The sequence below is a fragment of the Aethalodelphis obliquidens genome, unplaced genomic scaffold, assembly GCF_003676395.1.
Source record: "Aethalodelphis obliquidens isolate GAN/ISIS:26980383/991018 unplaced genomic scaffold, ASM367639v1 scaffold27, whole genome shotgun sequence".
In the NCBI taxonomy this organism is placed as follows: Eukaryota; Metazoa; Chordata; class Mammalia; order Artiodactyla; family Delphinidae; genus Aethalodelphis; species Aethalodelphis obliquidens.
In genome coordinates, this window is record NW_020837971.1 from 5,163,729 (window position 1) to 5,190,708 (window position 26,980).

The window sequence follows — 26,980 nt, forward strand, 5'->3', positions numbered from 1 at the left end:
CAGGCCAGTTGTATAAATACTTACCACGTTCCAGAGTCTGCTGAGGAGATTGGCATCCCATTTACCTGGTAGCCACTCATTGAAATTGTGTGATCCATGTGTAAATAGAAGTGATGCAGCTGGATTGAAATTTGAGGCTGTCTTGAGTCTTTCAAAACACATATGGAGTTGAGGCCTCACCCTACTTAGAACCTGGAAATAATAAGATGGATAAAAATTTTAAAGTATTTAAATATACAGAAAGAGAAAGAACACTGCAACACTCCATTTCTCCAGGTTTGCATAGGACCAGTGTGTAAATGTGAACAAATATTTTTGCATTGAATTCTGGAAGATTAGTTAAATTTATTAGATATGGCCCTGATTTAATTTCATGTTTAACTTTGAAAGTTTTCTGCCTTACAGGGAACTATATTCAATAATGGAAAAGAATATTAAAAGAAGAGTGTCTGTATGTGTAGAACTGAGTCACTTTGCTGTACAGCAGAGATTGGCACAGCATAGTAAATCAACTATACTTCAATTAAAACAAATTTAAAAAAATAAAAACAAACAAACGAAAAAGAAATACAGAAAGAAATCTTCTATTTTGGAAAACTGGGTAGTGGCAGAATGGCTCTGTGAATGGAGCCTGAGCTCTTGGATGGCACTTGCTTAATGAGTGTTTGTTGAATTAAAACAACTCCCCAAAATGCTCCCAAGTGCCACCCATTGATTTATTTCTATAGTAAAGTGCATGCATGGAAGTAACTCACTCAAATCCTTTGTTGGTCATATGGCCATAGAGACGGTTCATAGTTAATTAGTCGGAATAAAGTTGCGGAATATTTTTTAAAAAAAGTTTTCTGCCTTTATTGCAGTCATTAGTATCTGGTTTTAAATCATATATTTGAATTTCTGTGGTAAGGTTTGACTTTCAGAGTTTTAGTATAGGAGGAGAGGTTGGTATTTGCATATATTAATGTTTACAAGCAGGGCACTGAAACTTTCTTAAATAATAATTCTTTGCAGTTGAATGATACCAAGGGGCTCACTTTATGAATGTGTTACTGATCTTCCCCATGTTGATACTAACCTACTTTCTTTGTCCTTTCATAACACACAGTTATTTAACACATCACCAACCATCTTTCTTTCTGTTGACTTTAAATTTCATCTTCCAGAATGTTAAGGTTTTTCTTCAAGCATCATTCTTCCCTATAGTTAATCACATAAAAGAATCCCCATAACACTAGTTTGTGCTAACAGCTCCTAGAACCAATAGGACCAGAAATGGTAGAGATGAGGTCTCAGAAAACTCGTTGCCCCTGTCTTTCCAACTCAGCAGTCACTGACTGATGCCAAAGCTGCTCCCCCTGCCCAGCAGCAAACGACTGAGTCTCCCAGTCCCCTCCCAGGAGAGTGGCTGGACAGCCTTTAGAAAATAAATCCGAGGAGGTTGCTGCAAAACCTGATTATATTGCTTATTTATTATCTTACCTGATTTCAGTCAAAGAGAAACTGAGAATCTATATCATTGAGAATAAATAGTGTCTGTCTGTGCTCACATGGAAACTCTTCCTAATTTTGGCCCCTGTCCTTTGCCTACATGTGCAATGCATGGATTTGTGGTCCTGATAACAGCTCCGCGGAGATTGCCCTGTTGCTGGCAAATGAGTAAAACGTAGAACCTGGACTTGGAACTAGTTGTGCTCCACAGCACATGCTCAGGACCCCCATTCTCTTCAGAACCGCCTTTCCTCTGTCAGCTGTCAGCTATGTCACCCTTGCCACATAACAGGCCTAGGGCGAACTCTGTTGCACTTGACCTTCACTGATGGATAAGGGCCTGTGATTGAGGGCCTGTGTTTGTGAGCGATGGGGCCGATTAGCGGTGGGGAAGCTCAGCTGGGGCACTGCCTGCAATGACAGAGGGTGCTCTGTTAGACGCAGCTGCACATTTTCAGTCTTTCCATTTTGGATTCCAGTGCTTGAGAATTGACCTCAGAAAGGCTGGTTCTGTGTCCGGGCACAGCCTGAATGCCAGCTGCCCGAACATGCCTGTCAGAGCTATGGAAGGATACCTTGTAGGGGAAAGGGTATGAACAGAGGTTAACAGACTGTCTTTACCCTCTAGCTGGATCTCATTTGCCAAATACTGGAAGCCAGTTGGAGGAAACATAATCTTCATCCCTGGGTTCTCCACTTGTACGCAAGTATTTCTTGCTCTATTTTATCATGGTGTACAAAGAGGTAAAACAACTCTGATTGCTGCCTGTTGTAGCAAAGCCTTTTTGAGACTTACCGGTTGAAAGTAACTCTCACCAGCCCCTTACACCATCCATCTTAGTTCTGAACTCAACATTTAAAGTTATGCCCCTGTTACTTCACCTGTCCTCTTTCCTTGGCATCTGGCTGATGAGGGGGGAAGGGGCACATGAGCTCAGTACTGCCAAGAAGGGGAATTTAAGTTAATGCAGTTTATCATTTCTGTGCCTACTGTCTGGTTAGATTGTAGGCATTAGGCCGCTGGTCGTCATCACATCTGTGAACCTTTCTCTGGGGCATAGCCTTTCACAATTAGCATGCATTCCACCAGGATGTGGCACTCAGAGCTACTGCTTACGTGCAAATGGGGTTTTGGAGATGAGCTGCTTGCCTGACATGCTGCTTTGTTCTTTGACCAGCAATAGGCGGGCGAGTGCTGCTGAATTTGCGGTCTTTCACATCATGACCAGGATTTTGGAAGCTACTAACAGTTTGTTTTTACCTCTGCCTCCTGGTAAGTCTTGGCTTTTTTGTTTTTTGTTGTAATAAACTTGTTCTTTCTTCTTCACGTAGTCTCTGGACTTCGGTGCATTATGAGTTTAAGAATAAGCCTCCTATGTCTGCGAGATTGTGTGTCTGGTGTCACTGTGACAGATGGGCCTGAGGTTGGCCTCTGCCGACCAGATCTCCTCTGATTATTAAACTATACAGTAGCTTGTCACCAATTTTAGGAGCCAAGGCTGGTCCCCATGCAACTTTCTGGTTCAAAAACCAGTGGAGCTGATTCAGGGAGATCTTTCTCTGATGTCTCCAGGCCTAGTTTATCTGATCAAGAAAGTTAACCCTCAGAAGGAAGTAGGTCTGGCTGGGTGTCAGAAATTGAGTTGATTCTGATATGTTCCTTGGAAGCTAAAAATTTCCCTTAGGATTTTGAAAAAGGACCAAATCAGGCTTCAAAACACCTTTGGCGCATGTGTCTGCAGTCATTCATTTAATTGGTCATTTCTTCATTCAGTCAACAAACATTTGTTGAGCAATTTCATGCCAGGTACTGGGCTAGAAATTAGAGCAATTCCAAAAATTAACAAAAGTCTAGTTGGGAAAATGTGCATATAAATCAATATTCATTGTAAGAAACAAGCTCCTGTTTGCTATAAACGACCTGCCTTATGCTTATCATGTGTAAGTTCTGATGAGTTTTAAGCTTTATGATAGCTATCGCTATATAATATATACTAGCCAATTTTATTTAATTCATTCATATACATCTATGCATCCATCCATCCATCATTAATTTGTTCCTTTGTTCATTCATTTTAAGGCAACATGTATATGGTCCCCATTTTGTGCTAGGCACTATTGTAAGTACTTTACATAAATTAGCACATTTAATTTTTATAATGATGCTAAGTGATAAGAGCTTAAATTGAACCATATTAAATTGTTAATATCCAACCAGTTTTTGACCAACAAAGACGGCACTTTCAAATGGTTCCACTTAATATTATTCCCACATTATAGATGGTGAAATTGAGGCACAGAAAAGTTAAGTAACTTGCCTACAGTCACATAGCTATTAGGCAACAGAGCCAGTGCTCAAATCCAGGGAGTCTGGCCCTAAAATCTATGCTTCTAGCTACTGTTCTGTGCTGCCTCTTGAATTTTATATTCCAGTTGAATTAGTTGATATTGAAACATTGGCTGTTTATGGGCCCAGAAAATCCCCACAGCACATCTCAACTTCTCTGCATTTGTGATATATCTGGTACAGTCTGGAATCTGTCACACTTTCTCTGTCCATATGCCTTATCTTATAAGATCTGCTTGTAGTGGAGGCACAAAAGGCGTTTCTTGTGACTTTGTAGGGATCTGAAAGTGACCACTCATGAGGAGAATGGATGGCTTTAAATGGCATATGAATTGTGAGGTGCCCTCTAGAAAGAGTGGAGAGATTTCATGAAAATTATATATGGCTTTCTAGCTTAAATTCTTAATTGTTTGTCATTAACACAAAAGACCTGGTAGAGAAATGGGTCGACAGTTTCAGATTTGTTCATCATGGATCTCCAAGCTTCTTTTATAAGTAAATGACACTGACTCACTGGGGACAATATTATATCTGGGAGATCATAAAAATCCACTTTCTACAGAACATTGCATTTCTACACAGGGATGGATAAGGAGGGAAAACACAGAACAATTTTACCCATAGTGATTGAAAATTATTATGAGTAAGAGCTTAATGGCTGGTGTCCATGGGTCAAGTAAGAAAGAGCAGTTTCTCTTTTTCCTTTTCTCAGAAATGTTTGTATCCCTAATATGAAGTGACACTGGATCATGTTGGGGGGGTGGGGCATGTGTGTGTAAATGCAGGTATTTTTGTGTGTATGTATGTAAATGTGCTCGCTTTCCAGGCCCCATGGACTAGTGAGAACTGTTTGAGTTCCAAGTGTCAGAAACTTGTAACCGGAGTTACTTAAAGAAAAAAGGGAATGAGGACCACAGAAGGGAAGTCATAGTTTAGAGCTGGAGCATTTACCGCTTAAAAGGGACCTGTGTTCTCTTTGCTGCCTGGAGAAGGCCAGGAGCCCTGGAGGGTGAGGACTAGAGCTGGCTGGAAAAGGTCTCTCTTTCGGTACCGATGCCTACTTCTAGCCAGTTTGCTCTGTTGCTTAGAGCTGACATGCTGAGAGGAGGCAAGGAATGGGCTGTTGAATTTGGGACTGTGCCCTGGGAATGGAGGATAAAGGGTCATCAGGGATCTTTAGGACATGGACACAGAGCTAGAGAGGAATTTTGTTTGTTTGTTTGTTTGTTTGTTTTGCAGTACACGGGCCCCTCACTGTTGTGGCCTCTCCCATTGCGGAGCACAGGCTCCGGACGCTCAGGTTCAGTGGCCATGGCTCATGGGCCCAGCCGCTCTGCGTCATGTGGGATCTTCCCGGACCGGGGCACGAACCCATGTCCCCTGCATCGACAGGTGGACTCTCAACCACTGCGCCACCAGGGGAGCCCCTAGAGAGGAATTTTGAATGGAGAAAATCTGTAGGATCAATAACCTTCTATAAACTCTTCCTCAGAGATAATTTTATAACTTTTTTAATCTTGAGAAGACTGTCCAAATCCATTTGAAAAAATCTCATATTGTTAATTAGCTAGTAAAATCACTATTTTTTTTTGGAATCAGAGCAGTTAGTAGACTCATCCCATTGTCAGACCATTAACATCGGCTTGAGGGCAGAGTCTGAACTTTATCTGACCCTCAATGTTGCCAGGACATGGGACTCAAGTCTCCCACTGCTCATGTTTCTTATGCTCAGAGAGAGAAAGCTCCACGACGTCTCTGAATCCAAGTCCCAGCTCTCTTTGGCCATCATGTCTCTGTCATGTAAGCCTCTAAGATCAGGCAACGAGTCTTCGTCATTCCCCATCCACATCCAATCAGTTTCCAAGCCAGTACACGTCGCCATGATCCTATGATCCCTTCCTTCCCTCTCACTCTCAGTGCCCTCGTTCCCTCTTGGACACGTTCACGCAGTCACTTCCCAACAGATCTTTATTCCTCCGGTAGCAAGCTGTCACTCCAGTCCATTCTTTGCCTGTTGCCACATTAATATTCCACAAGTAAAACTCAAATCCTCTAACAATCCTGCTCAAAAGCTTTCAGTGCCTCCCCAGAGTTGACTAAATAATCAATTCCTTGCTGTCATTCAGCATTCAACCCCGTGACACATATATTAAGAGCACCCTATACTTTTCCTTCATAGAACTGGTCATATTAAAAAAAATGAATATTTATTTTGTGATTACTTGATTGTCAGTCTCCCTATCATACTGGAAGGTGGATGGGAGCAGCAGTCATGCTTGTTCTTCTCATCACTGCACACCCAGCTCCTTGCCTGGCGTGCCGAAGGGGTTTTGTTGAATAGATTAACCTTTCCAGTCTCACCTTCCACCATTCCTCTTGCACGCCTGTTCCAACCCAGCTGGGTCATTTACTCTTTCCTAAATGTACCCCGTGCTTTCTCACCTTTGGGCCTCTGCTCATGTTGTTCCATTAACACCAGTTCTTGAGGCAGGATAACGTCGTGGTTAAAAGGCTAGGCTAAAATCCCACAGCCTGCGTTCAAACGTTAACTCAGCCACTTACTATTTCCCGGTTAGGTTTCTTAGCTCCTGTGAATCTTGGTTTCCCCATTTATAAAATGGGGATCAAGTAGTTCCCACCTCATGGTGTCATATGAGGATCAAGTGAGCCTGTGCGTAAATGAAAGGCCTCAGTACCTGTCTGGTGTTGGTCACGTTGTTACACCACGTGCCAGGCTCTTCACAGACCTAGCTGTAGCTCTCAAAGCAGCCCTGCAGGAAAGGTACTGGTGATTCCACTTTAGGGATGAAGAAACAGAGGCTGGAAAGGCTTAATTACCTACGTCTAGTAAGCAGCACAGCATGATTCCGGCCTCTGTCTACTCAGGTCAAACCTGACTTCTGCTGCTTTTCCAGCCTGTATGTTCTCTCACGTCATTTCCACTCTCAGGAATGGCATTAACCCTTCAAAGCGCCTCTCACATGCCATCTTTTCCAAGAGGGCTTTTCTGATTCTCTCCCGGTCTGATGTTGTTTGTGTCGGTTAGTGTGAATAGTGGACTTAGAGCTCTAGCTCTGTGAGAGTTTGGGTAGCCCTGCCCGTGAGACTTAGACTTAGCCCTGCCCAAGGCCTTGAGAGTGCCTTTCTACTGAATTCCTAGAGATTTGCTATCTGGCAATATCATTTTAGTGCTTCTTTTATATGATTTAGTCCAAGTAGACCCCAAAAGCCTTTCTCTAGGGCATACCCAGAGATTAGTCATCTAAACTAATCAGTCCCCTTCTGGTCCAAATATTTTCTCCTGCAGCAAAATGGTCCCTGTCCATCAGGCTTTAGTCTGGGCATGTGGAGTTTGAAGCTCTACTGTTAATTTTTCTATTTTGCGATTTTACCATAGAATTACAAACCTTTTAAACTGTAAAACCATCTTCATTCAGCAGACCTTGCACTGTTTTTCTCTTTTTGCCTAGGAAGGCATGCAAGGTGGAGGGAATACGTGCTTATTGGGAACTTACTATATACCCAGCACAATACTTAGTAGTGATAATACAGAAGGAAGGAACCTTGGACCTTGTGTTCAAGGAGCATTTATTTGACTCTAGCTGCCAAGTGGTGAGCTGAGTGCTTTATTGCCATCACCAGAGTCATTCCCTCTGGGAGGCCAGAGATGATGGCTGACCGTGTCTACCGTCCCGGGTCTCTCATCCTAGGTTTTCACACTCTGCACACGATCCTTGGTGTCCACTGTCTGCCTTTGCATAACCTGCTGCATTACATTGATAACGGAGTGTTGCTTCTCACAGAAACAGCTGTCACAAGGCTCATGAAAGGTAAGGGGCTCTGAGTTTGCCTTGTTCCAGCCCCAGCACCACCGGGCTGCCTTTGTGGGTGTGCGACCTGTGGTCACACGGGGCCCTGCTGCACTCAGAAGGGGCCCGTGCAGGGTTTAATGTTCTGTATTCAATCTTGACATTCTTAATAGTTGAAGAGGGGCTCCTCGTTTTCGTTTTGCGTGGCTTCCACAATTACGCAGCTGGGCCTGCTGAGTACGGTTCATTTCCCGTAACCATCCTTTGGACCACCGTGCCTTTGCCCTTCAAGAGACCCCAAAGGGCTTCTCAATCTGTACACAACTATTAGACTCCTTTTCTGTACATGAGGGCACTTGAGAATAGGAGACTGAAGGCTTATTTCTCAAGAAAAATGTCATGCAATGGCTTACTTTCAGCTGATTAACTCCGTCCTCTCAAAGTTAGACTTGAAATGCAAGGAAAAGTAATGAGAGGTGTAGTGCCTGTGGGAATTTGAACTTGAAATAAGGTCTGTAGTGTAATGACTCTTGGTTAAATTATTCAACTGTGGTATTTTATAGATGAGTTTTGTTAATATATATTGAAGTATTTGCCATTCCTCAAGGTGCTGCATGTTTTAAGTCAGTCAGAAGAATTGCTCTGTGACTGGCAGCCTGTTACAGAACGCTGTTCCCTGATATAGAGCAGCAGCTTCATTAAGAAATCCCTTTTTAGTCATGTACCACAGTGTTCATTGCAGCTCTATTTACAATAGCCGGGGCATGGAAACAACCAAGGTGTCCATCAACAGATGAATGGACAAAGAAGATGTGGCACATATACACAATGGAATATTACTCGGTCATAAAAAGAAACGAAATTGAGTTATTTGTAGTGAGGTGGATGGACCTAGAGTCTGTCATACAGAGTGAAGTAAGTCAGAAAGAGAATAACAAATACCATATGCTAGCACATATATATGGAATCTAAAAAAAAGAAAAAATGGTTCTGGAGAACCTACGGGCAGGACGGGAATAAAGACACAGACCTACTAGAGAATGGACTTGAGGACACAGGGAGGGGGAAGGGTAAGCTGGGACGAAGTGAGAGAGTGGCATGAACATATACTCACTACCAAATGTCAAATACGTAGCTAGTGGGAAGCAGCCGCATAGCACAGGGAGATCAGCTCCGTGCTTTGTGACCACCTAGAGGGGTGGGATAGGGAGGGTGGGAGGGAGATGCAAGAGGGAGGGGATATGGGGATATATGTATACGTATAGCTGATTCACTTTGTTATAAAGCAGAAACTAACACACCATTGTAAAGCAATTATACTCCAATAAAGATGTTAAAAAATCCCTTTTTTATTCAGAGAGACACAAACTAATATTTTCATAGTGTTGTTAGACTTGGCTTGAAAAACAAGGTTGGGACATGCATTACCAGGATGAAGCTCTGAAGTATTAGCTTGCTCAGGTATTAAAATGGAGATTACTGGGTTTTTTCTTTTTGTTTTGTTTTATTTTGTTTGCCAATTTCTGACTTTCTTGTAGATCTGGACAATACAGAGAAAAATGAAAAAGTAAAGCTCAGCATCATTGTGCGGCTTCCTCCGGTAATCCTGAAGTATATTCTATTTTCTAAGCCTTGGCATGTACCCCTCCTTCAGTTTCTTCTTGCAGGAAGAGCAGTTACTGGCTTTGGGCCGAAGTCAGTTGAATTGTCTCACCCTTCGGCCCTTTCCAAGAAATCCCGTCCATCCCTACCTGTCTGTCCGCTGCTCCCACTGGGCCTGCCGAGTGCTTGCTCCCCTGGCTGTGCGTGTGCTGCTTCAGCACAGGCCCACCTAGAACGTTTAGCCGTTTTCTCCTCTGAGGAAACCACAGTAACATGTACGTCTGTGAGTCTGAGGGGAGGCAGAGGGGAAACATGTGCTTTTGGCATTTAAACTGATAAGAAATTGAAATACAGGTGAGGTCAGAAGGTTCTGGAGCTGCGTTTCCTCTTACTGTTGTTTGCACCACGGCAGGAAAACATTCCTGGTTGAAGGAAAAATGAGAAACATGAGGGAGAGGGTTATACAGGCACTCCTTGTTTTTGTGGGGTATTGTAGCTCTCTGAATCAGAAATGCTGTGAAATTCAGACATTCCACGGCAAGGTCTTCAGAGCCTCTGACTCTGCGGACTTCCCGGCCGTGAGAGCCTTGGCCAGCTCTGTGCCATTTACATACGTTGAGCACTTCTGTCTCTGGCACGATCCTCCCACAAAGGGATGTCTGATGCCTTCCTGGACCTAATCGCCTTGCTTTATGACACCTTCTCGCCCTCACAGGCTTACTGAGGCAGAGGCAAGAATAGAAAACAAAGCATATTCTCCATGGCTAGATCTCTCTGGGGAATATCTCTGAACATTTAGTTTGGTCTCTAAATTCGATTTTTTTTTTTTTTTTTTTTTGCCTTATACCCTTAGGGAATTAAAATTTTCTGGGCGAGACACTGGCAGAGTACATGCCTATAACCTTTAGCTTCATATCAAAATATCACGTAGGGTTGGCATGCAGATACTCAGTTTTGAAGAGTAACAGATGAACTCCATTTCAGAAAAAGAGTTTGGCAGCCTCACTACACAAAATGCTTTCCTCAGAGTTGCATTTAAGGGAGTATTTATTCAAAATTCAGAAGCATACCTCATAGGAAATGGCCTTTCTCCGAGGTCATTAACCATAAAGAGTCTGTCTTTTAGACTCAGTAGCTGGAATACATTTTAAAAAATTATGAATTGATATAAAATAAATTTACTTAATGCTGTGAGCTATATTCTCCTCTCTGTATTTTTCCATCTTTTTATTTTTATTATTGACTTAAATTTTTTAGTGTGGAAGGTACAGAGATTTCCTATACACCCCCTTCCTCCACATACACACAGTCTCCCCTATTATCAGCATCCCCCAGCAGAATGGGTCCATCTGTTACAGTGGATGAACCTACACTGCACATCACAATCACCAAAGTCCATAGTTAGCATTAGGGTTCACTCTCGGTGTCGTTCATTCTGTGAGTTTGGACAAATATATAAGGAGATATATCTAACACTGTAGTATCATACAGAGTATTTTCACTGCCCTAAAAATCCTCCTCTACATATTTTTCAATTTGCAAAAATAGCTTACAGGTCAGAAGATCTGTCGACTTTGGGATCATCCTGTGAGTTCTAACATTATTTCCCGGAACCATGTAAAGCAACTGCTTCAGAACTATAACAAACAGGTGAGTCTGTGTGGAGCAGAGGCCCCGCTAAATGATTTTGGAACCTCTTTGCCCATTTTAACATATGCATATGGACAGCAGTTGTAGTTCTTACCACTTTAAGTTTGTGCTTGTTGTGGAGAATCAGCTGATACCACAGCCGTTTCCCTTTTAGCCCCGGAGTTCTATGATGGACAAGTCATCATTCAGTGTAGAATTTCTGCCTCTGAACTACTTCATTGAAATACTGACAGATATTGAGTCCTCCAATCCAGGTAAGTCACTCCTCTGCTCTCAGGATTTTCCTGTTTTTCCCCTGACACATCAGTCAGTCTCTATGTGCTTCTGTGTACCTTTTTCTTGCCAAAATATCCCTTAATTATAAGTAGGATCTTCTTGCAGTAGGTTTTAATTAGCAATATACAATTTACTACCTAAATTACCAAAGGAATAACCACCTTTCAGGTTTTAAAAGGAATTAAGAGGTTAAAAACCCATTTGGTTGGTGTGAATGGCCTTTCTTGGTGCTGAGGTTTAATAAATTTTAACAACACCTTCTCAGAATAATGTGTTTTACTAAAATATAAAATAATTATGATTTCAGTGAAGTATGGGAACAATATTATAAATGTTCTATGGCTTCGTAGTAACTCTTCTCTCTCTTTTTCCTTTCAGCTCTGTATGCTTTTGAAGGACGTGACAACGTGGACGCAAAATTTGTAGAGGAAGCAGCTCTGAAACACACCACGATGCTTTTAGGCTTATAAAAGGGAAAATGCAGTTATATCAGCTTCCAGTATTTTTCTCTTGCTCGTTAGCTCTACTTCCGTTGAGAATTCTTTAGCAATAGTTTAAACTGGTAACCAAAATCAGAATACATTGTTGAGCCATCTGAATTTCAGTTTAGTACTTTGTTCAGACAGAACTAGACAGTCAAGTGTAGAGAAATGGCAGCCAGTCCAAGGGGGCATGAAGTGGCCTAAGTGATGCTCTTCCTAGTGGCTGATCTTCGTAGCGCTCTCATAGGCCAAAAGCTAGTTTCTATCATACTCTGAAATAAAATATACTTTAAAAATGTAGGAACAGTGCTTAGAAAATCAAAAATTGGCTGTGTCACTGAAAATAGCATATGACAAGCAGAAAAATTACAAGTTGTAGAAAAACTATTTTGGAAATTAGATACTTTTAAAAAAAACTGAATTTGGACTAAGTCAAATCTGCTAATTCTAGTAGGGAATAATTTGCAAAATACAACAATTTATACATACATAGAGTAGGATTTGTCTTCGTGAACGTTCAGATGGAACTGTATTTAATATTATAAAGTTATTTTTATATTTATAAAAGTTTGATTTAGTAATATGTTGTCATTTAAAAAAACACTGAAAGTTTTAGCCTAACTCCTTTGTTCTTTGAACATAGCCTTTTATTCCCACCAAGAATCATGACTCCATGAACATGTTCCCCCAAAGACCCACATGACACCTGACGAGTTCTCCCACTTTTCTTTTTTTTTTTTCCCTCTCTCTTCTACAGTGACGTTCTGACCATAAATACAGTTGATTCCTGGGGTAAGCCCAAAACCCTTTGCTTTCCTCTCTTCACACCGTTTCCCTCATTGAACTTGTGAAATTTTAAAGATTACAAATATCACTAGCCAGTAAAATAATTCAGCTTTTCTAAAATCATCATTCTAAAAATTATCCTCTCCTCCAGAATTTCCCATTTAGGTCAAATATTTCATGGTCACTGAAGCTCAGAGTCTTGGAGCCATATCAGCAAGGCGGTGCTGGTTTTTCCTCTTGATAAGGTCATTATTTTTCATTACTCTATGCTTTCCTCTTCACACCCGGGTTGTTTCTGCTGCTTTCTGAAGTCTCATTCATCTGATGCATATTAGAGATAAACACTACTTTGATCCTGTCACCCCTCTGCTCATAATCCTTCAGTGGCTTGCCATTTATTACAGGATAAAATCCAAACTCTTTGACATTCAAGATCTCCCAAATTCTGGCCTTATACACTTCCCCAATACGAACGTTCTGTTCCAACCAGCCTCGCTCACTGGGCCTTGAACAGAACTTTTATCTTCTTACTTCCAAGTCTTGCTCAGGCGATTTCCCCCTCCTGGAATCCCCTCCACTTACTAAAATCTTATTTATGCTTCAGGGCCAGATAAAAAGTTCCATCTGACTGTGATCCCTGGCCATTCCAGTGCACAGTGGCATGTCACCCTCTGGACCAGTAGCACACGTTGTAATATTTAAGCATCCAAACCTTTGTAATTTTTAAAAATTATTTTTCCTTCCTATCTATTTAAACTTCCTGTGTGTTTATTTTTTGAATCCCTAATTACTGATCCTACAACACAGCAACTGCGTGTAAGTTTGTAGTATTTCTTTGCATTAAGCACACAGCTTACACAGCGTTACTTGTTACAGGCTCTCTCAAGGAATTGCTTTTTAATGACTTCACAAAGCAGTCAGGTTAGATTCAGGACTCCTAGATGGAGAATGAGATTCAGTTTCCCTCCATTCTGTCGGGGGGGGGGCTTGGAACAGAATTTGATTTAGCAAAATAAATGAATGTGATATTTCTCACTCCCAGAGTCATGAAATGAAATTCATAACTGATAACAAGATGAAATAACAATAGTTTGAGCATGTTAATGAATGTAAAATCACTGGTTTCAAACCTACTTTTATATTTTTATGTGAGAAAGTAAACAGAATTAGCAAAATATACTTGGGTGAAATACAATAATATTAGAGTAGTGAAATCAGTGGAACTGGCCTCATTTTCTTTTTCACATGCAAAATTATAAATATCTTCATTGAAATTTTGAAAAATCTGGTATCAGAACAAAGTAATCACAAGTGTATTTGCATATAACATGGTGGAAAATCTAGATTTATAAGAAAGATAAATTAGGGCATAATTGTTTTTTCCCAAAAGGATTCTTTATTTGTAAAAAGAATCACTATAACATCACTTTAAAAAAGACAAACTTCCCTACTGCTTTTCACTCAGTTTAGATTTACTGACATCAACTTGCAATGCAACTATTTATTTAACAAAGTGAGTTATGCCCCTGCAGTACTTGGGCTATTTTCCTTTTCAACCATTCTTTCTTTTTCTTAAAAGTGGGTACATTGAACAGGATCTGCTTTTCTTTCTTTAATAAACAAAGACCACTCTGCCAATTTCTGTACTTCGCTGAAAAGGTATTTATTTTTATTGCATTTTTGTAGCACCCAGTCTACTATATATTTCTGAAATGTAATCAAGAGATAAAGTGAAAAAGAAAGAAATTGGTGAGTGTGATAGGAAGGAAGCATATGTTGTGGATACTCTGTAATTTAGAGCTGTTACGCTGACGTTTTCCAGCTGTGGATGTGAAGAAGCCTGGTTGAAACGCCTCCTTGAGAAGCCTGGGTTGGTTCACATGTTCAGATTTCAATTGGCTTTATAACAGGTTTCTTTATGTGCCTCATATTGGCCCCAGGTTCACTGGGCTTAAAAGGAGCCAAAGCGCCGTACGGTTTTGGCAGAGGAAGAGTGGACTCTGCCTCTGGGATGTAGGCATTTGGACGCTGATCCGCAGTTGTGTAAACACCACTGGGCAGCTGGCGATTTTCTGCTTCCAAGAACTCCTGCAAAGAATGATTTATCCTTTTCAGTTTTTGAAAACTCAGGTAAAGTCGCTTCGTCCTCAGGGCCCATCAGACACAGCTGGGTCTGAGCAGCCTTCGGCTATGCTTGCTGGCCGATATTCCCCAAAGGGACAAGAGGGTGTGTGGGTGCGTCACCAAACACGCACACCTGCACACACATTTCGTCTCATTGGAATGACCCATGTTGCTCAAGCATCACTGTACTCCTGGGGTTTAGGGTTTACCATAAACTGGTTGGTGGGACCTAAATTTGCTACATTCCAAACAGTATCTTTCATTAAACACTAATTATTTCCATGTTTGTGACAAAGGCAGGATAATCTGTTTCCTTTGGTAGGTCACTGGTGAGCAAATGGTACAAAGGAGGAGATAAGGAGTAAAGTAGAACCAGTGGAGAGAAGTGGTCAGCAGCTTGCTTTGAGCCTCAAGATTCTGCCTGTGTTTCTGGAAAACAGAGGAGTCTCTTATAGCATTAAAAAGAATTTGAAAAAATGGAGACAGGTAAATGACAGCTGGGACACCACAGGTAAAGTCTGAATGCCCTCAAGAATATAATCCCAGGTAGCATACGAATGACAGATCAGACCCTGTTTTCAGGAATTCATAGTATGTGTTTGGAATGCGCCTTTTTCTTGGGTTAGGGAGGGAATGGTGATCTTCTGGGGATGTCTGCTCTGTAGTCTGAGAGTGAGTTATAGGCCCCCAGGATGTAGTCTCCTCAGAAAGAGATGCCTAATTCCACTCTAAGATTATTGAAAGGTCATGGGAGTAGGAATAAGAACTGAGCCCCCAGTGTGTAGGTGCTCAGTGACAGACTTAGGTCTTTGGTGGGAGAAGGGTGGTACTGAAGCCTAATCGTAGCTTCTGCACCAGGTGCAGAGTCTGCAGAAGCCTGTGACAACCATAATACGCTTGAGGCCTCACAGTATGCTGTGATGGCCACAGCAGATACATTGAAGAGTAAGGTATGGTCTGAGCCAGGGTGCAAAGATAGAGATTAGAGACCTAGGATAAAACCAGTGCCAGCCTGGTCATTGCCATGCCAATGGGAGGTCCTGGTCTTCACCATGCCAGCCCAGGATAGAACACTGTGGGGTGGGACTTGATGCCCACCCAGTGTTCTCCAGGGAATATTCTGACCCTTTGGACTGTTGTACTTTGCTTGCCTACGTAATATCTTAAAAAAGCAAAACTTATTTCTAATGACTTGCTGGGCCTATGTGTGTGGTAGAGTAGAACATTTTCATATATTTTGGGAGGATTGACAACCCCTGCAGCAGCCCTTCCCGGCACATTTTACAAATGCAACACAGAAGCCATAGCTTACCCGAGACTTTTCAGCGATGGCCAAGGCATACATTTCTTCATCTCGAAGTACTTTCAACCATTCTCTCTCAATCTCTTTATTGAGGGGCAGACCCTTTTCCATCCTGGAGTTGCAAGTGAGGATGAAGTCTTCTTTCTCCTTGACTTCCTTTTGGAGTTCAATGGTCATAGCTTGTTTCATGGACAGCTCAGCAACAAGAGCCATCATTTTTTCAGTAGCATCTTTGATCTTTTTCTGGTAGCCATTCATCTAGAATTAAAAAGCCCAAGGCTTAGCCTATGTATATATTCCATGAAGACTTGAAGAAAATGGCAGGCTTCTGGCTGTCTCTGAAGGTGGGCATTCTTGCCTGAAGGAAGGATAGTTTAAGTGGGAATTCACAGAGAATAAGAACTGGAGGAGACCTCAGAGATTCAGCCCAACACCCTGGCTGTGAAATAGGACAAGGAGGAGGGAGAAGAAAGAGATCTGTTCATCTAGTTACTGGATTTCCAGGTGGGTAGTATTGAGGGGAATAGTTTAGTGTCTCTATTTTTAAGAGGTGATAAGGACAAAGGAAAGGGTATTCTTGATGTCTAAGTTCTGGCCTAATTTTGCCATGTTATTAGTTTGCCACTTAAGCAGGGGGGAAAATTTGGTAGAACAGAATTGTATTAGTTATTAATACACTTGCTTAAGTAAGGTAATCAGCATCTGTGATGATTTTTAATGGAAACTATCACACTTCAGTGTGTGTGTATTATTGATCGTAATTCCCAGGATGCATCATTATGAGGTCATAGGCAAGCATGAGCTGAACTGGACAGTCTGGCCAGTAATTTGAAAAGAAATGTTCCTAGTTGTGTATGTGTGCTTACCTTTTCATATAAGCTATTTATTATCAAAGAATTAAAAGATAAGACTAGGTGGGAAAATTGATTTTAAAAGACAGAAAAGAAGTAAAAGTGGAATTGGTGGTTCCTGTAAGCTTTCTGGCCCACAGCACGGCCTTTCAGTGTGGCCGAAGGCTGGTGAGGCAGTAAGAGGTGACTCCCGCCACCCGCCGAAACTCAGTGTCACATTACCCTGTCTTATTACTTCTTCATATCCTTTCACTACTGACATTATAATATAAATGTATTTGGTTATTTGGTTATAGCCTATCATCCTACAAGAACGTACTCTTCATGGGGACAAGGACTGTTTGTTTTATTCATGAGGTTCCCACTGCTTAGAATATAGGAGACAAAATTAAAATTGAATGTTTGTCGAATGAAGGAATGAATCAATTCTTAGTCTCTTTTAATTGTTCATTCCTTTGAACCAAGGTAAATTGAGACACGAATATGAGCGTCCAAAAACTACACCCTACCTCAAAATACTGTCTTCTCTTAATAGAGTATATACTGGTCTGTGTGTACATTTGCTTACAGAAACGTTGCTGCTGGTGATTTACGTGCCTCTGAAAATATAATGACCAATTATTATGTGAAAACTTTGTCTCTTTAAGGGAATAGGGAATATAAATTTCTATAACTTCTATACTGCATTAGTTTTCAGGAAGCATAATTTGAATAAAAATGACAGGCATTCAAAGCTTCAGTGATAAGTCATTATCTCTCTTTTAAATTTTATTAACTAGTCATTGCACACTTGAGTGTGTGTATAACTAACCAACCTCCCTTCTCCATAAATGAAAAAAAAAAAAAGGATGGTATTATTCTGGGTTCTCTGAGTCTTTGCTGAGATTTCCCATTTTCTGTTCATTTGGGAAACTTGTAAGAGGAGCCATAAGCTCTCTAAGATAGATGAGAGATGAGATGTGCAACCTTGTTGAACACCCGCAAGGGCCAGCCCACTTCTGCTAGACTATGTGATGCTTGCCACCACTTTAGCTGATATCACACCCATTTCACAGATCAGGAAACTGAGTTTTAAGACCATTTATGTATCTTTCTCAACGTCACTTGGTAGTGTTGGTAAGTCACAGATCTGGGATCTGAATGTCTTTCTGTCTTCCAGCTCTGCCTACTCTGAGGAGATTATTTTAAATGGAGGAGGAAGAAAGCCAGGTAGAGAGCATGGAATGTGGGGAACGGAAAGGGAGATAAATCATGAGGACAGGACTCAGTAATGCTGGAAACTTCTTGGTCATGTGGATTGTGTCGGCAGCTCCCATTTGTGTTTCTCTGGCTTAACAGTTGACTTCTGGAGGGACTCTGCCATCAGCTTTGACAAGCAGGCCTCAGCAAAAACCAGCTTCCCCCAAAGAAAGGCAAATTCAGTTTGCAAAATAAAGGAAGGCAACATTTAAAGAAACTTCAGACATGCTAATTCAGGCAACGTTCATGAGCCTAAAGAAGTCTTAACATTTCTTATTTTGTGAGGTAAATTGAGATTTGCACAAGTGCTGTTGGCCTTGTCAGTCTATTAGTGGAAGTGTAAAGCCAAATAAAAATGGCCAAGAAGCCTTGAGATTTGCAGTAGTTTAGTGTGCCAGAACTGTTTCTAAAACGGGACTGTTAACTTATTCAACAAACGTTTTTCTAAAGTTTAGCACATGCGAGGCATTGGGGAAACTAAGAATAAGGAACAGTCACTGCCCCCAGGAGCCCACAGTGGGTGACACCATCATTCATGGCGTCTTCTGAACTGTCTCCCCACACTACATGGTGTGGACAATGTGTCCCTTTCCCTTTTGCACTCAGCAGCTCCAGTGACTGTTGCTGACTGACGAAAAACCCTGGACTGTCACAGAGGGATGCTGCAAGGGGCCGGGGGCGCCAAGCAGGCAGCAGACCGTCTGATGCCTGATGGTGCAAAGTCCTGCTGCGTCCGAATCACCAGCCTCCCTCCTGCTGGCTGCTCCTCCTGCTATAGCTTCTAGCAGTCCCTGCCTGACCCTGTAGCTTTGGATCAGAAGCCCTGGTATTTTAAGCTTATGGAATTAGGAAGCCCCACGTTACTGGCCTTTCCTCACTAGTGAGGCTTGGGTGGGGGCTCCACCCCAGGGAGTTGTGTGACTGCTGTTCTCTTTAATGGTCCCCTTCCATTGCTGCCTTCTGGCTACTTCTGGATTCAGGCAGCTCCCATGCAGACCGCTGGATAAATGAGGCCCTCCCTTCACAAGGAACTAGAAAGGACTTAACATGTCTCATGAAACAGGAAGATAATGACTGTCATACTTGAGTAGGTACCCTATTAAGTGAAACTTATATACTGTCATTGAAAGGTTTAGGATTTCCCACTATAATGAGAATTCATTCAGGGCACAAGACTGAAACTTATCTTGGACAGTTCTCCAAGAGTCATCTTTACATTTTAAATTTTAATTCTTTGTCTTTATCTATTCATAAAGGCTAATCTCTCCGGGGCTTCCCCCAATAAATGAAGCAGTCTGTGGAAAATGGAAGGTGATAGAGGAGGAAGGACAGAAGAGAGGAGGCGGGGACTTGGGCAGACCTTCTTGGCTAAGAGCAGTGTGTCCTGCTTGCAGGCCTGCGTTTTGCTGCAGAGCCTGTCCGTGAGCCGGGAGACCTGTTCATAGATGAAATCCTTCTCCAGCAACTTCTCCTCCTTCTTGGCCAGCTGTAGTTCCAGCTACGGTCGAAAAGAATTTCAATAGGAAAAAAAAGTCATGCAAGTCAAAATCTTTCCTAATTAGAGCACTATTTTCCCCCCTTAATGAAGGGGGACTTCCCTAATGAACATTAATGACTCAATGAACTGGACAAAGTCAAGACTTCCCCTCACCCCCTGACCCCCGCCCCCGAGAGCTGTGGCACTTCTTCCTCCCCATGGCAAAGAATGGCCCTCTCAGCTCCATCTAGCTTCCACGTTGCCATTCCTCTGATATGCTCCCATCAGGAAGACAAATTAATCCATTCACGATGCCAAAATTGCTCCTATGGGCCATGAGACAGAGATGGGCATTTTGAAAGCACTCAGGTTTTAACTTTTTTGGCAAGCATCTAAAGTCAAGCTTAGGTTTCGTTACTGGATTGCAACGAAAGGACTATATTAGTGACTAGAATAATGAGGGATGAATCCTCATAACATGAAACTGTACCACAGATATCTGTGACACTGATCAACAGGGGCTAATAGATGCTATTTTAAGAAAGGACATTTACCGCATCCATTTTTTTGATCATTTCTTCTTTGGTCATATCTTTCCCCGGAAGGAAGCGTGTTCTGTTCTCACCCTCAGGATTTATAAACTGTTTCTCCAGGTCTTTTATTCTGTCTGTACACTGTGAAAACTATTAAACAAGAAAGAAACAGTAACTTTGCTCAGTAAATCTTAAAGTCACATAGCCCAAGGTCTTTAGGGTCTTTCCAGGCAAAGGTGGAAGGGAATTCTTAACACCCCATCAGCTGGGACTTGTGGTTAAGCAATGTTTCTACTCACGTGTGGTACAGAGAGGAAGATGCCTGTTAACTGACTCTGCAAAGCAAGGCAGTGACTTCTGGGTCATCAAAAAAAAGCTGACTTTACAACCAGTCCTTTTATTGCTTCCCATTTTGTGTTATACTCCCGGGATGCTGTGTGGTTGCAGAGCTCCGACTATACAGACTTGACCTCTTTATTGCACGTTGTTACAGGGGCCAAGGCAGACAGCACAGCATACAGGGTACACAACATACTAGACTCCAGTTTAAAACCCTTTGCTGGCAATAGGCTTAATGGCTTCCCAAAGAAAAGTAAAATTCTTAATTACTAGGTCAACACAGTGTACAGTCTGTGAGGAATAGCCCGAACTATTTGTATCTTTTTTGGTAAACACCCAATGTAATGTGTTATATATTCAACTATATTTGTTGACTCAATGAGACTTTGGAGGTGGATGAAGAAATACAGAACTTCTCAAGCAGGAGTGGCAGCCCCACTTAGCTGTTTTGTAGGGAGGGATGTAGAACACAGTGAAAACCAAGTCATCACCTTTAGCTTTTCTACTGAAAGTCTGTATAATCGCAGGCAAATCATTTATCTTCTCTAAACCTTAGTTTCCTCAACTATCAAATGGGAAAATAAGTCCCAAACTCATGGGATTGATCCATTAAACGAGATAATATATTTAGAGTACTTCAAATTTTTAAACTTATTCTCCTCCTCCCGACAAAAAAGAATTTCAAATGGTGACGTGAATATTGTTTTTCTTCCTGTCTCTCCACACTTAATTGCCCTTAATAGGGAGTTAATAACGTATCCATGTATGTGTATTTGTTATTAACAACATTTAATGTCTCCTTTTGTTAATTAGGAAATTAGATAAGAAAAGATATATGGTGCTTGCTTATCAAAGTGGCGCCTTGATTGATCTTATTTCCCCGTGGGCCCTTGAGGAAAAACCGTATCCTTTTTCGATATAAAATAGTGCTCTTGTGTCCAAAAACAGTTCACAGGACTTCCAGGAGCCCTAAAAACAGGCTATTATTACAAGTAAAATATTGCAGGAAAATGTGACTTATGATAATCCTTGGACGATTAAAAACTTTCAAGCAACCAAAAAAAAAGCAAACCTTAAGAGAATTCTGAAAGTGATACAAAAAAGGGGAAGATTGAAAAAAAAACACAAAACACTGTAGCTATAACAAATAACAGGATATGACGGAGATCTGGCACTAAACGGCAAGGTACAAAAACAGCTTGCTTGAAGCTTGAAATTTCACACGGTGTCCTTCAAAGGGCCCATGTGATTAGTGCTGAGTATACAATTAAATAATTAGGTGCAGTCTGAAGACTAATGCGAAACTTTCTATTCCACTGTTCTTAAGCTTAGAACTAACTCTGGTAGAACACGGAGCTGATGATAACACACAGTCCCTATGCTTCAATTCATATGCAGTCAGAATGATAAATGCTCACACCGGGCAGGGTGTACTATCATTGAATGCATAGTATTTTCCTCTTGGGTAAACTGAATTCATATTTTATACCGGATTACTGGTTTTATATAATAAATGCTAAGTATATATATATATTTTAAGAAGAACTAATTTTATCTATTTTAATCTATTGAATAGAAGTATTAATTTGCAATTAACACAAGTAAAATGCTTCCATAGTACAGAGTGAATTTTTTCTGTTGTGGACCTTACTGGATTTAAAGTCCTTTTGTTCTGCTGGGCATGTTGATCCTGTAGCATGGACGAAGATGTCCTTGAAAGTGTGTTCTGGGAAAGACCTGGAGAGAGCCGAATTGTTCTGTAAAACGGAGTGAGACAAGTGTGGGGTGCCTGGGGCGCAACATGGACAGTAAGGCTGTGGAGGGGAGATGGGGGGTGAAAGATGGAAAGGCAAGCCAGTGAAATGGAACTAGGCTAGGGTGTTGCATGGGGTAGTACACCTGGGGGACTGTTCCCAGTGGTGGCGTGGGAAGGCATACTTGTCTGATACTTCATTTGAAGTTCTTTGCATTTCTTTAATGTACCCCCTCACACTGGTGCCCCAATTCTTCAATAAAGTCAGTTCACAGACACAGGCCTGGCATGAATGGTCTTGTGTAGGTGTAGGCGGAAGTTGGAACCAGTCCCGAGTCTGCACTGAAGTGGCACAGAAGTGGCCCAGGCACTGTGTGTCAGGATGATGAGCGGATCCCCCAAAGGAACCACTAATTGGAAGCAGGAGTCAGAGCTGCAGGAATCCTGGGGAGGCTTTGTGGGAGACCTGCGGGAGGCCTGGAGGATGTTCCAGCCAGTCCATCTAATTCAGGGCTACACTTGTTGAAGAAGTGAATGGGAGAACATATGGCTAAAGAAACAAACACTGGAATCAAAACCTTACCATATTTGTGCAAAATGAAAGATCCTATCGTCTGTATAGCATATTACACGTTGAAATGCCATAAAATATGAAAGTAGAACCATCATTCAGTTCCATAAAGTCCTGTGAATCCCATGACATGATTAAATTAAAAAAAAAATGACCCCAAACTGTGTCTATAGCATGAGCTAATGAAAACCATTTACTTGTAAACCTAGAAAATGACCTAGAAACGGTCCAGATTTCTGATAATTTTAATAGTGATTATATGTTGGGGATAGAATTTTTTCTTTAAATTTTTTGTATTTTTTTCAAAACTTCATTAACAGAGTATGTCTTAATTTTATAATCAGAAAAAAATCTGAAAGCAAACCTGACATTTTATTATTATTTTTAAATTTTTTGGCCACACCCCATGGCATGTGGGATCTTAGTTCCCGGACCAGGGATGGAACCCACACCCCTGCATTGAAAGGTGGAGTCTTAACAGCTGGACCACCAGGGAAGTCCCTAAACCCGACATTTTAGAAAACATGTTATAGGTTAAAATGTATTCCAGCTACACTGAGTCAATGGATAAAAGTTTAGGCCACGAATTGTTTAGTTTAATATTTTCTTCTGTTTTCATTAAGAAAAAAGTATAATTATTACATGTGAAGAAAATGGCTTTATATTTATGGTTTTATTTATTTACTTGCTGTTTTATGTTTAAATTTTATGACTTTATTCCACTTTTTAAAAGGCCATGTCAGAGGCCAAGTTATTAAATTACAGGGAAACTACAGGGGTTAATAAGGAGTCTAATTATATGCGATTACCCATTAATAAGAAACAACAATCTTGGTTCTAGAATTTCAAAGAGAATCAAAAATAAGAGAGCTAGGGCTTCCCTGGTGGCGCAGTGGTTGAGAGTCCGCCTGCCGATGTAGGGGACACGGGTTCGTGCCCCGGTCCGGGAAGATACCTCGTGCCGCGGAGCGGCTGGGCCCGTGAGCCATGGCCGCTGAGCCTGCGCGTCTGGAGCCTGTGCTCCGCAACGGGAGAGGCCACAACAGTGAGAGGCCCGCGTACCGCAAAAACAAACAAACAAAAAAAGAGAGCTAGATGGTCTGCAGGATCTTTCCAGCAAGCATCAAAAACATAATTATGAATAAAAATAAAAACAAACCAAAAAAAACCCCAATTATGCTGGCCGTAGTGAAAGCCTGGCTTACTGAAGTTTTGAGCTCTGAAGCAGCTGAGTTAGAGCTGAGATTTGGGAAGGTCTAAATTCCAAGAAAGGCAGAAAGTGCTTCATGGGGGATAAAAAGATAATCTGTAGCTCAGATGCCTGAAGCACAGATTCTACCCTGGAGCAGTGTTCAAAGGCATTTTTAAACAGGACATTTAACTCAAGAGTTCTTGTAGGTACCAGGAGTAGCATGGCTTGATTTACATGTAAGAACTTATATGACCTACAAAGCAACAAAGGAGGAAAAAAAAAGAAGACAGCAGCAGATGTTCCCAGGACGTGTGTCGTCAACACTTTTCCCACCTGAATCTGGAGCACTGCTAGATCAGCATCCAGAGCCCTCTTGGCTGGCAGCAATTTCCGGGTCACGTGAATCTGTCTTTGCTTCTCCGCAATCTTCACTTTCAGGAATCGGATCTTCTCTTCCAGGACGTGTATTTCAATTTCTCCATGTAGCTTCATCTTCTCTTGGATATTTATTTTTTCATAAAAAATGCACACTTCCTCTTCCCGCTCTATCAGCTGAACACCACTATGGTCAGATTGAGAGGCAGAGGCTAAGAGGATGTTGAGGCCACCGTTTTACTAGTCACTGTGGTTCTCTCTGGATTTGGGTGCAAAATACACATCAACACTGCGTGATTCCAGGAGACAATAGATATTCACTGTTGGCTTTCTAGTTAAACTCCACATTTTGAATTTTTCTGGGCATGGGAGAGAGAGGGTTGTGTAGAATCTGGACTCTGAGCTGACCATGTCGTTGGCCGGCCACAGTATCTCTGCAAGTCCCAGTGGTCCTCATGGGGTTGAAAAGAATGTCACTCCCCACGCATGAACGATGTGATCCCAGGGTCTGATTTTCTGCAGACCCTTTTCACGGGCCAGACCTGCCAACTGAGGGCTGGCCAGAAGTACCCAGGCAGGGGGCCAGGGAATGCGTTTCTGGCAGCTATTCTGTTCTATCTAACTTGCCAGGACCATTAGGCTCTTTTAAAGTTAAATATTTCTGATGTACATTTCCCCATAAACAGGCAAATCCCCATGATTATAGCCCTTTGTAATCATGCCAGAGGAAAGACCCCTCCTTGTGAGGAGACTGTGGGGAAGAAACAAAGTAAGAATTTTCTAATTCCAGCCCCAGAACTGACCAGGGCCTGGGAGCACACTGTCTAAATGCTTTGGTTTGTGCCAGGAGCCAAATAAGAGGACTTTTTTTTATTTCCCCAGAGAGAACACCTGCCAGCCCTTTGAAAAAGTGGTGTTCGTCACACCCTGAAGTTCTTCCCCCACACCGTGCGTATCCATTATCCCCAAGTGCATCTTTAATTGCTTCTATCTCTTTCCCTGTCTCTCCTCCCTCAAAACATGTGTGCCCAGGGGTGTATGTGGCTAATCTTAGCTCTGTATTTTGTTTCATTTGCCATTCACTGGCTCCTCTCATGAGCTGCTTTATTCTCTTGACAACAGAAGCCAGGTGTGATGCGTTACCACCTTTTAGAACTTTCAGGGCCCAGCACTTAACACAGAACACAGCCTTACACAGAACAGCACACAATCAAGGTTTGAGGAAAAAAAATCTAATACCTGATGTAATTACTACAGGGCTCTACAATCTCATGCACCAGATTTCTCAGAACACAAGCAACTTGGGAAAACTGTTAAGTAGTAATCAATTAATAATATTATTATAGCTGGGAGAAATAATGCTACTCTTGCTGAGAAAATGAACTGGGTGAATGGCTTAATGAATAAACCTGTCGCCCAAGTGAATACAAGATCCAAAGACTTATTTATGTCAATTATACTGAAATAATTTGATGGTATCCTGATCCTGAGTGGTAGCCTGGTAAAGGACTTTGATCCTTAAGCGAGCAACTTGCCAAACCCTACTCTTGGCTGTCTTTCTTACGAGGACAGAGTTTCTTATTTTCAGGGAAAGCACACAGCCCCCTCCCCGCCCTGCAAAGGCTGATGAAACCTGAGTGTCAAATGTCCCTCACTATCCCCTGTCAAGTCTAGAGAAAAATGTGCAACATTTCTAAATCGGATCTCTGGGTGCTTTGCTCTCCCATTAGGTTCCTGGTTTTTACCTTTCATTTCGACGCTGAACGGCTTTTTCGTATTTTTTGCGAAGCTGCGCCATCTCCTTTTCAATCACTGTGATCATGTTGTCAAGTCTGTCAGTGTTATTTAACTGGGCTTCCTTCTTCTCTTTCATTTCCTGAAGTTTTGCTACCATTTTGCACACATCGTTTTGCATGCTTTCTCTGATGGTAATGTTGTTGGCATGCTTCAGCATAGAATTTTGTAGCTTTCTTTAAAAATAATGGGAAAGTGGGTACGAATATAATTTCCTTTAGTTTCTTTAAAAACAATAAAGACTTCTGAAACACAAGCAGTATCAAGGTAGCTCTTGATTTAGTGTGTCCCTTGAAATGACAATAGTAGTAACGATATTCATCACATGATACTCTTCAGGAACTTCTGTAATTTCCCAGGTCTCCGATTTGCCCTTATCTGGATTAGGACAGCTTTCCTTTGTGCCCCAAGTGTCTGCTGCCCCGATTTATCAAAGCAAGAGACTTAAGTGATTCATTTAGTGCTCTGTCATCCCCAGGAGACTCTGCTATCTTGAGGGTGGAGGCGGTTATATCTGACAATGTCCACTGGACCTAAGGTAGTGCCTGACTCAATATAGCATCACAATAAATGCTGAATGAATGCATGGCCTCTATAAATGATATTTTACTTTCATGTAGGATGAGAAACTGATTAGGATGTTAGATTTGCCTTTTCATACCAATCCCCTCACACCTCTACTCCCACCCAACCCCCCTCCACTACCCCACACACAAGAGCCCGTTTTGTAATATCTTTATAAAAGGAAACTGGGCAATAGTGGCCACCAGAAAAAGTTCAGGTTGTATAGACTCTGTGGATCAGGGACTAAATACAGGTGAAAGATTCTACCAGATCTTGGCACACGGTAAATAATAAAGTTTAAAAAAACAACCATTGGATTAATTCATTTAATAACAAAAAGTCCTATATAAAGGACTATTTCTATGGGTAAAAAAAGTGAGCCCAGAGAGCTAGCATAGCTTACCCAAGATCACACAGCTAATGAG

At 41.7% G+C, this 26,980-nt stretch overlaps 2 protein-coding genes across 6 annotated transcripts in view; one reads left to right on the forward strand and one right to left on the reverse strand.

The window, feature by feature from the left end:
* GSAP (gamma-secretase activating protein) overlaps positions 1–26,980 on the forward strand; it is a 109,242-nt gene that overhangs the window by 75,682 nt on the left and 6,580 nt on the right. The window contains exons 25-34 of one of the 5 annotated variants that reach the window (XR_003436540.1): positions 2,117–2,187; positions 2,667–2,761; positions 7,546–7,665; positions 9,183–9,244; positions 10,795–10,896; positions 11,051–11,150; positions 11,551–12,685; positions 14,381–14,570; positions 14,887–15,050; positions 16,118–16,371. Coding sequence is in view for 2 of the 5 variants with exons in the window: in XM_027123814.1 (XP_026979615.1) it covers positions 2,117–2,187; positions 2,667–2,761; positions 7,546–7,665; positions 9,183–9,244; positions 10,795–10,896; positions 11,051–11,150; positions 11,551–11,642 (642 nt within the window). In the remaining 3 variants the exon portion in view is untranslated. Of the gene's footprint in view, positions 1–2,116; positions 2,188–2,666; positions 2,762–7,545; positions 7,666–9,182; positions 9,245–10,794; positions 10,897–11,050; positions 11,151–11,550; positions 13,478–14,380; positions 14,571–14,886; positions 15,130–16,117; positions 16,372–26,980 lie in introns of those variants that run through there. The other 4 variants (XR_003436541.1, XR_003436542.1, XM_027123814.1 and 1 more) reach the window with 4 other exon arrangements.
* The window catches only part of CCDC146 (coiled-coil domain containing 146), a 109,549-nt gene continuing 96,654 nt past the window's right edge, over positions 14,086–26,980 (reverse strand). The window contains exons 13-18 of the mRNA XM_027123813.1: positions 25,943–26,167; positions 24,156–24,384; positions 19,989–20,117; positions 19,318–19,455; positions 15,877–16,125; positions 14,086–14,528 (exon numbers count right to left, since the gene is read on the reverse strand). Coding sequence (XP_026979614.1) covers positions 14,325–14,528; positions 15,877–16,125; positions 19,318–19,455; positions 19,989–20,117; positions 24,156–24,384; positions 25,943–26,167 — 1,174 coding nt within the window. The 3' untranslated portion in view covers positions 14,086–14,324. The remainder of the gene's footprint in view (positions 14,529–15,876; positions 16,126–19,317; positions 19,456–19,988; positions 20,118–24,155; positions 24,385–25,942; positions 26,168–26,980) is intronic.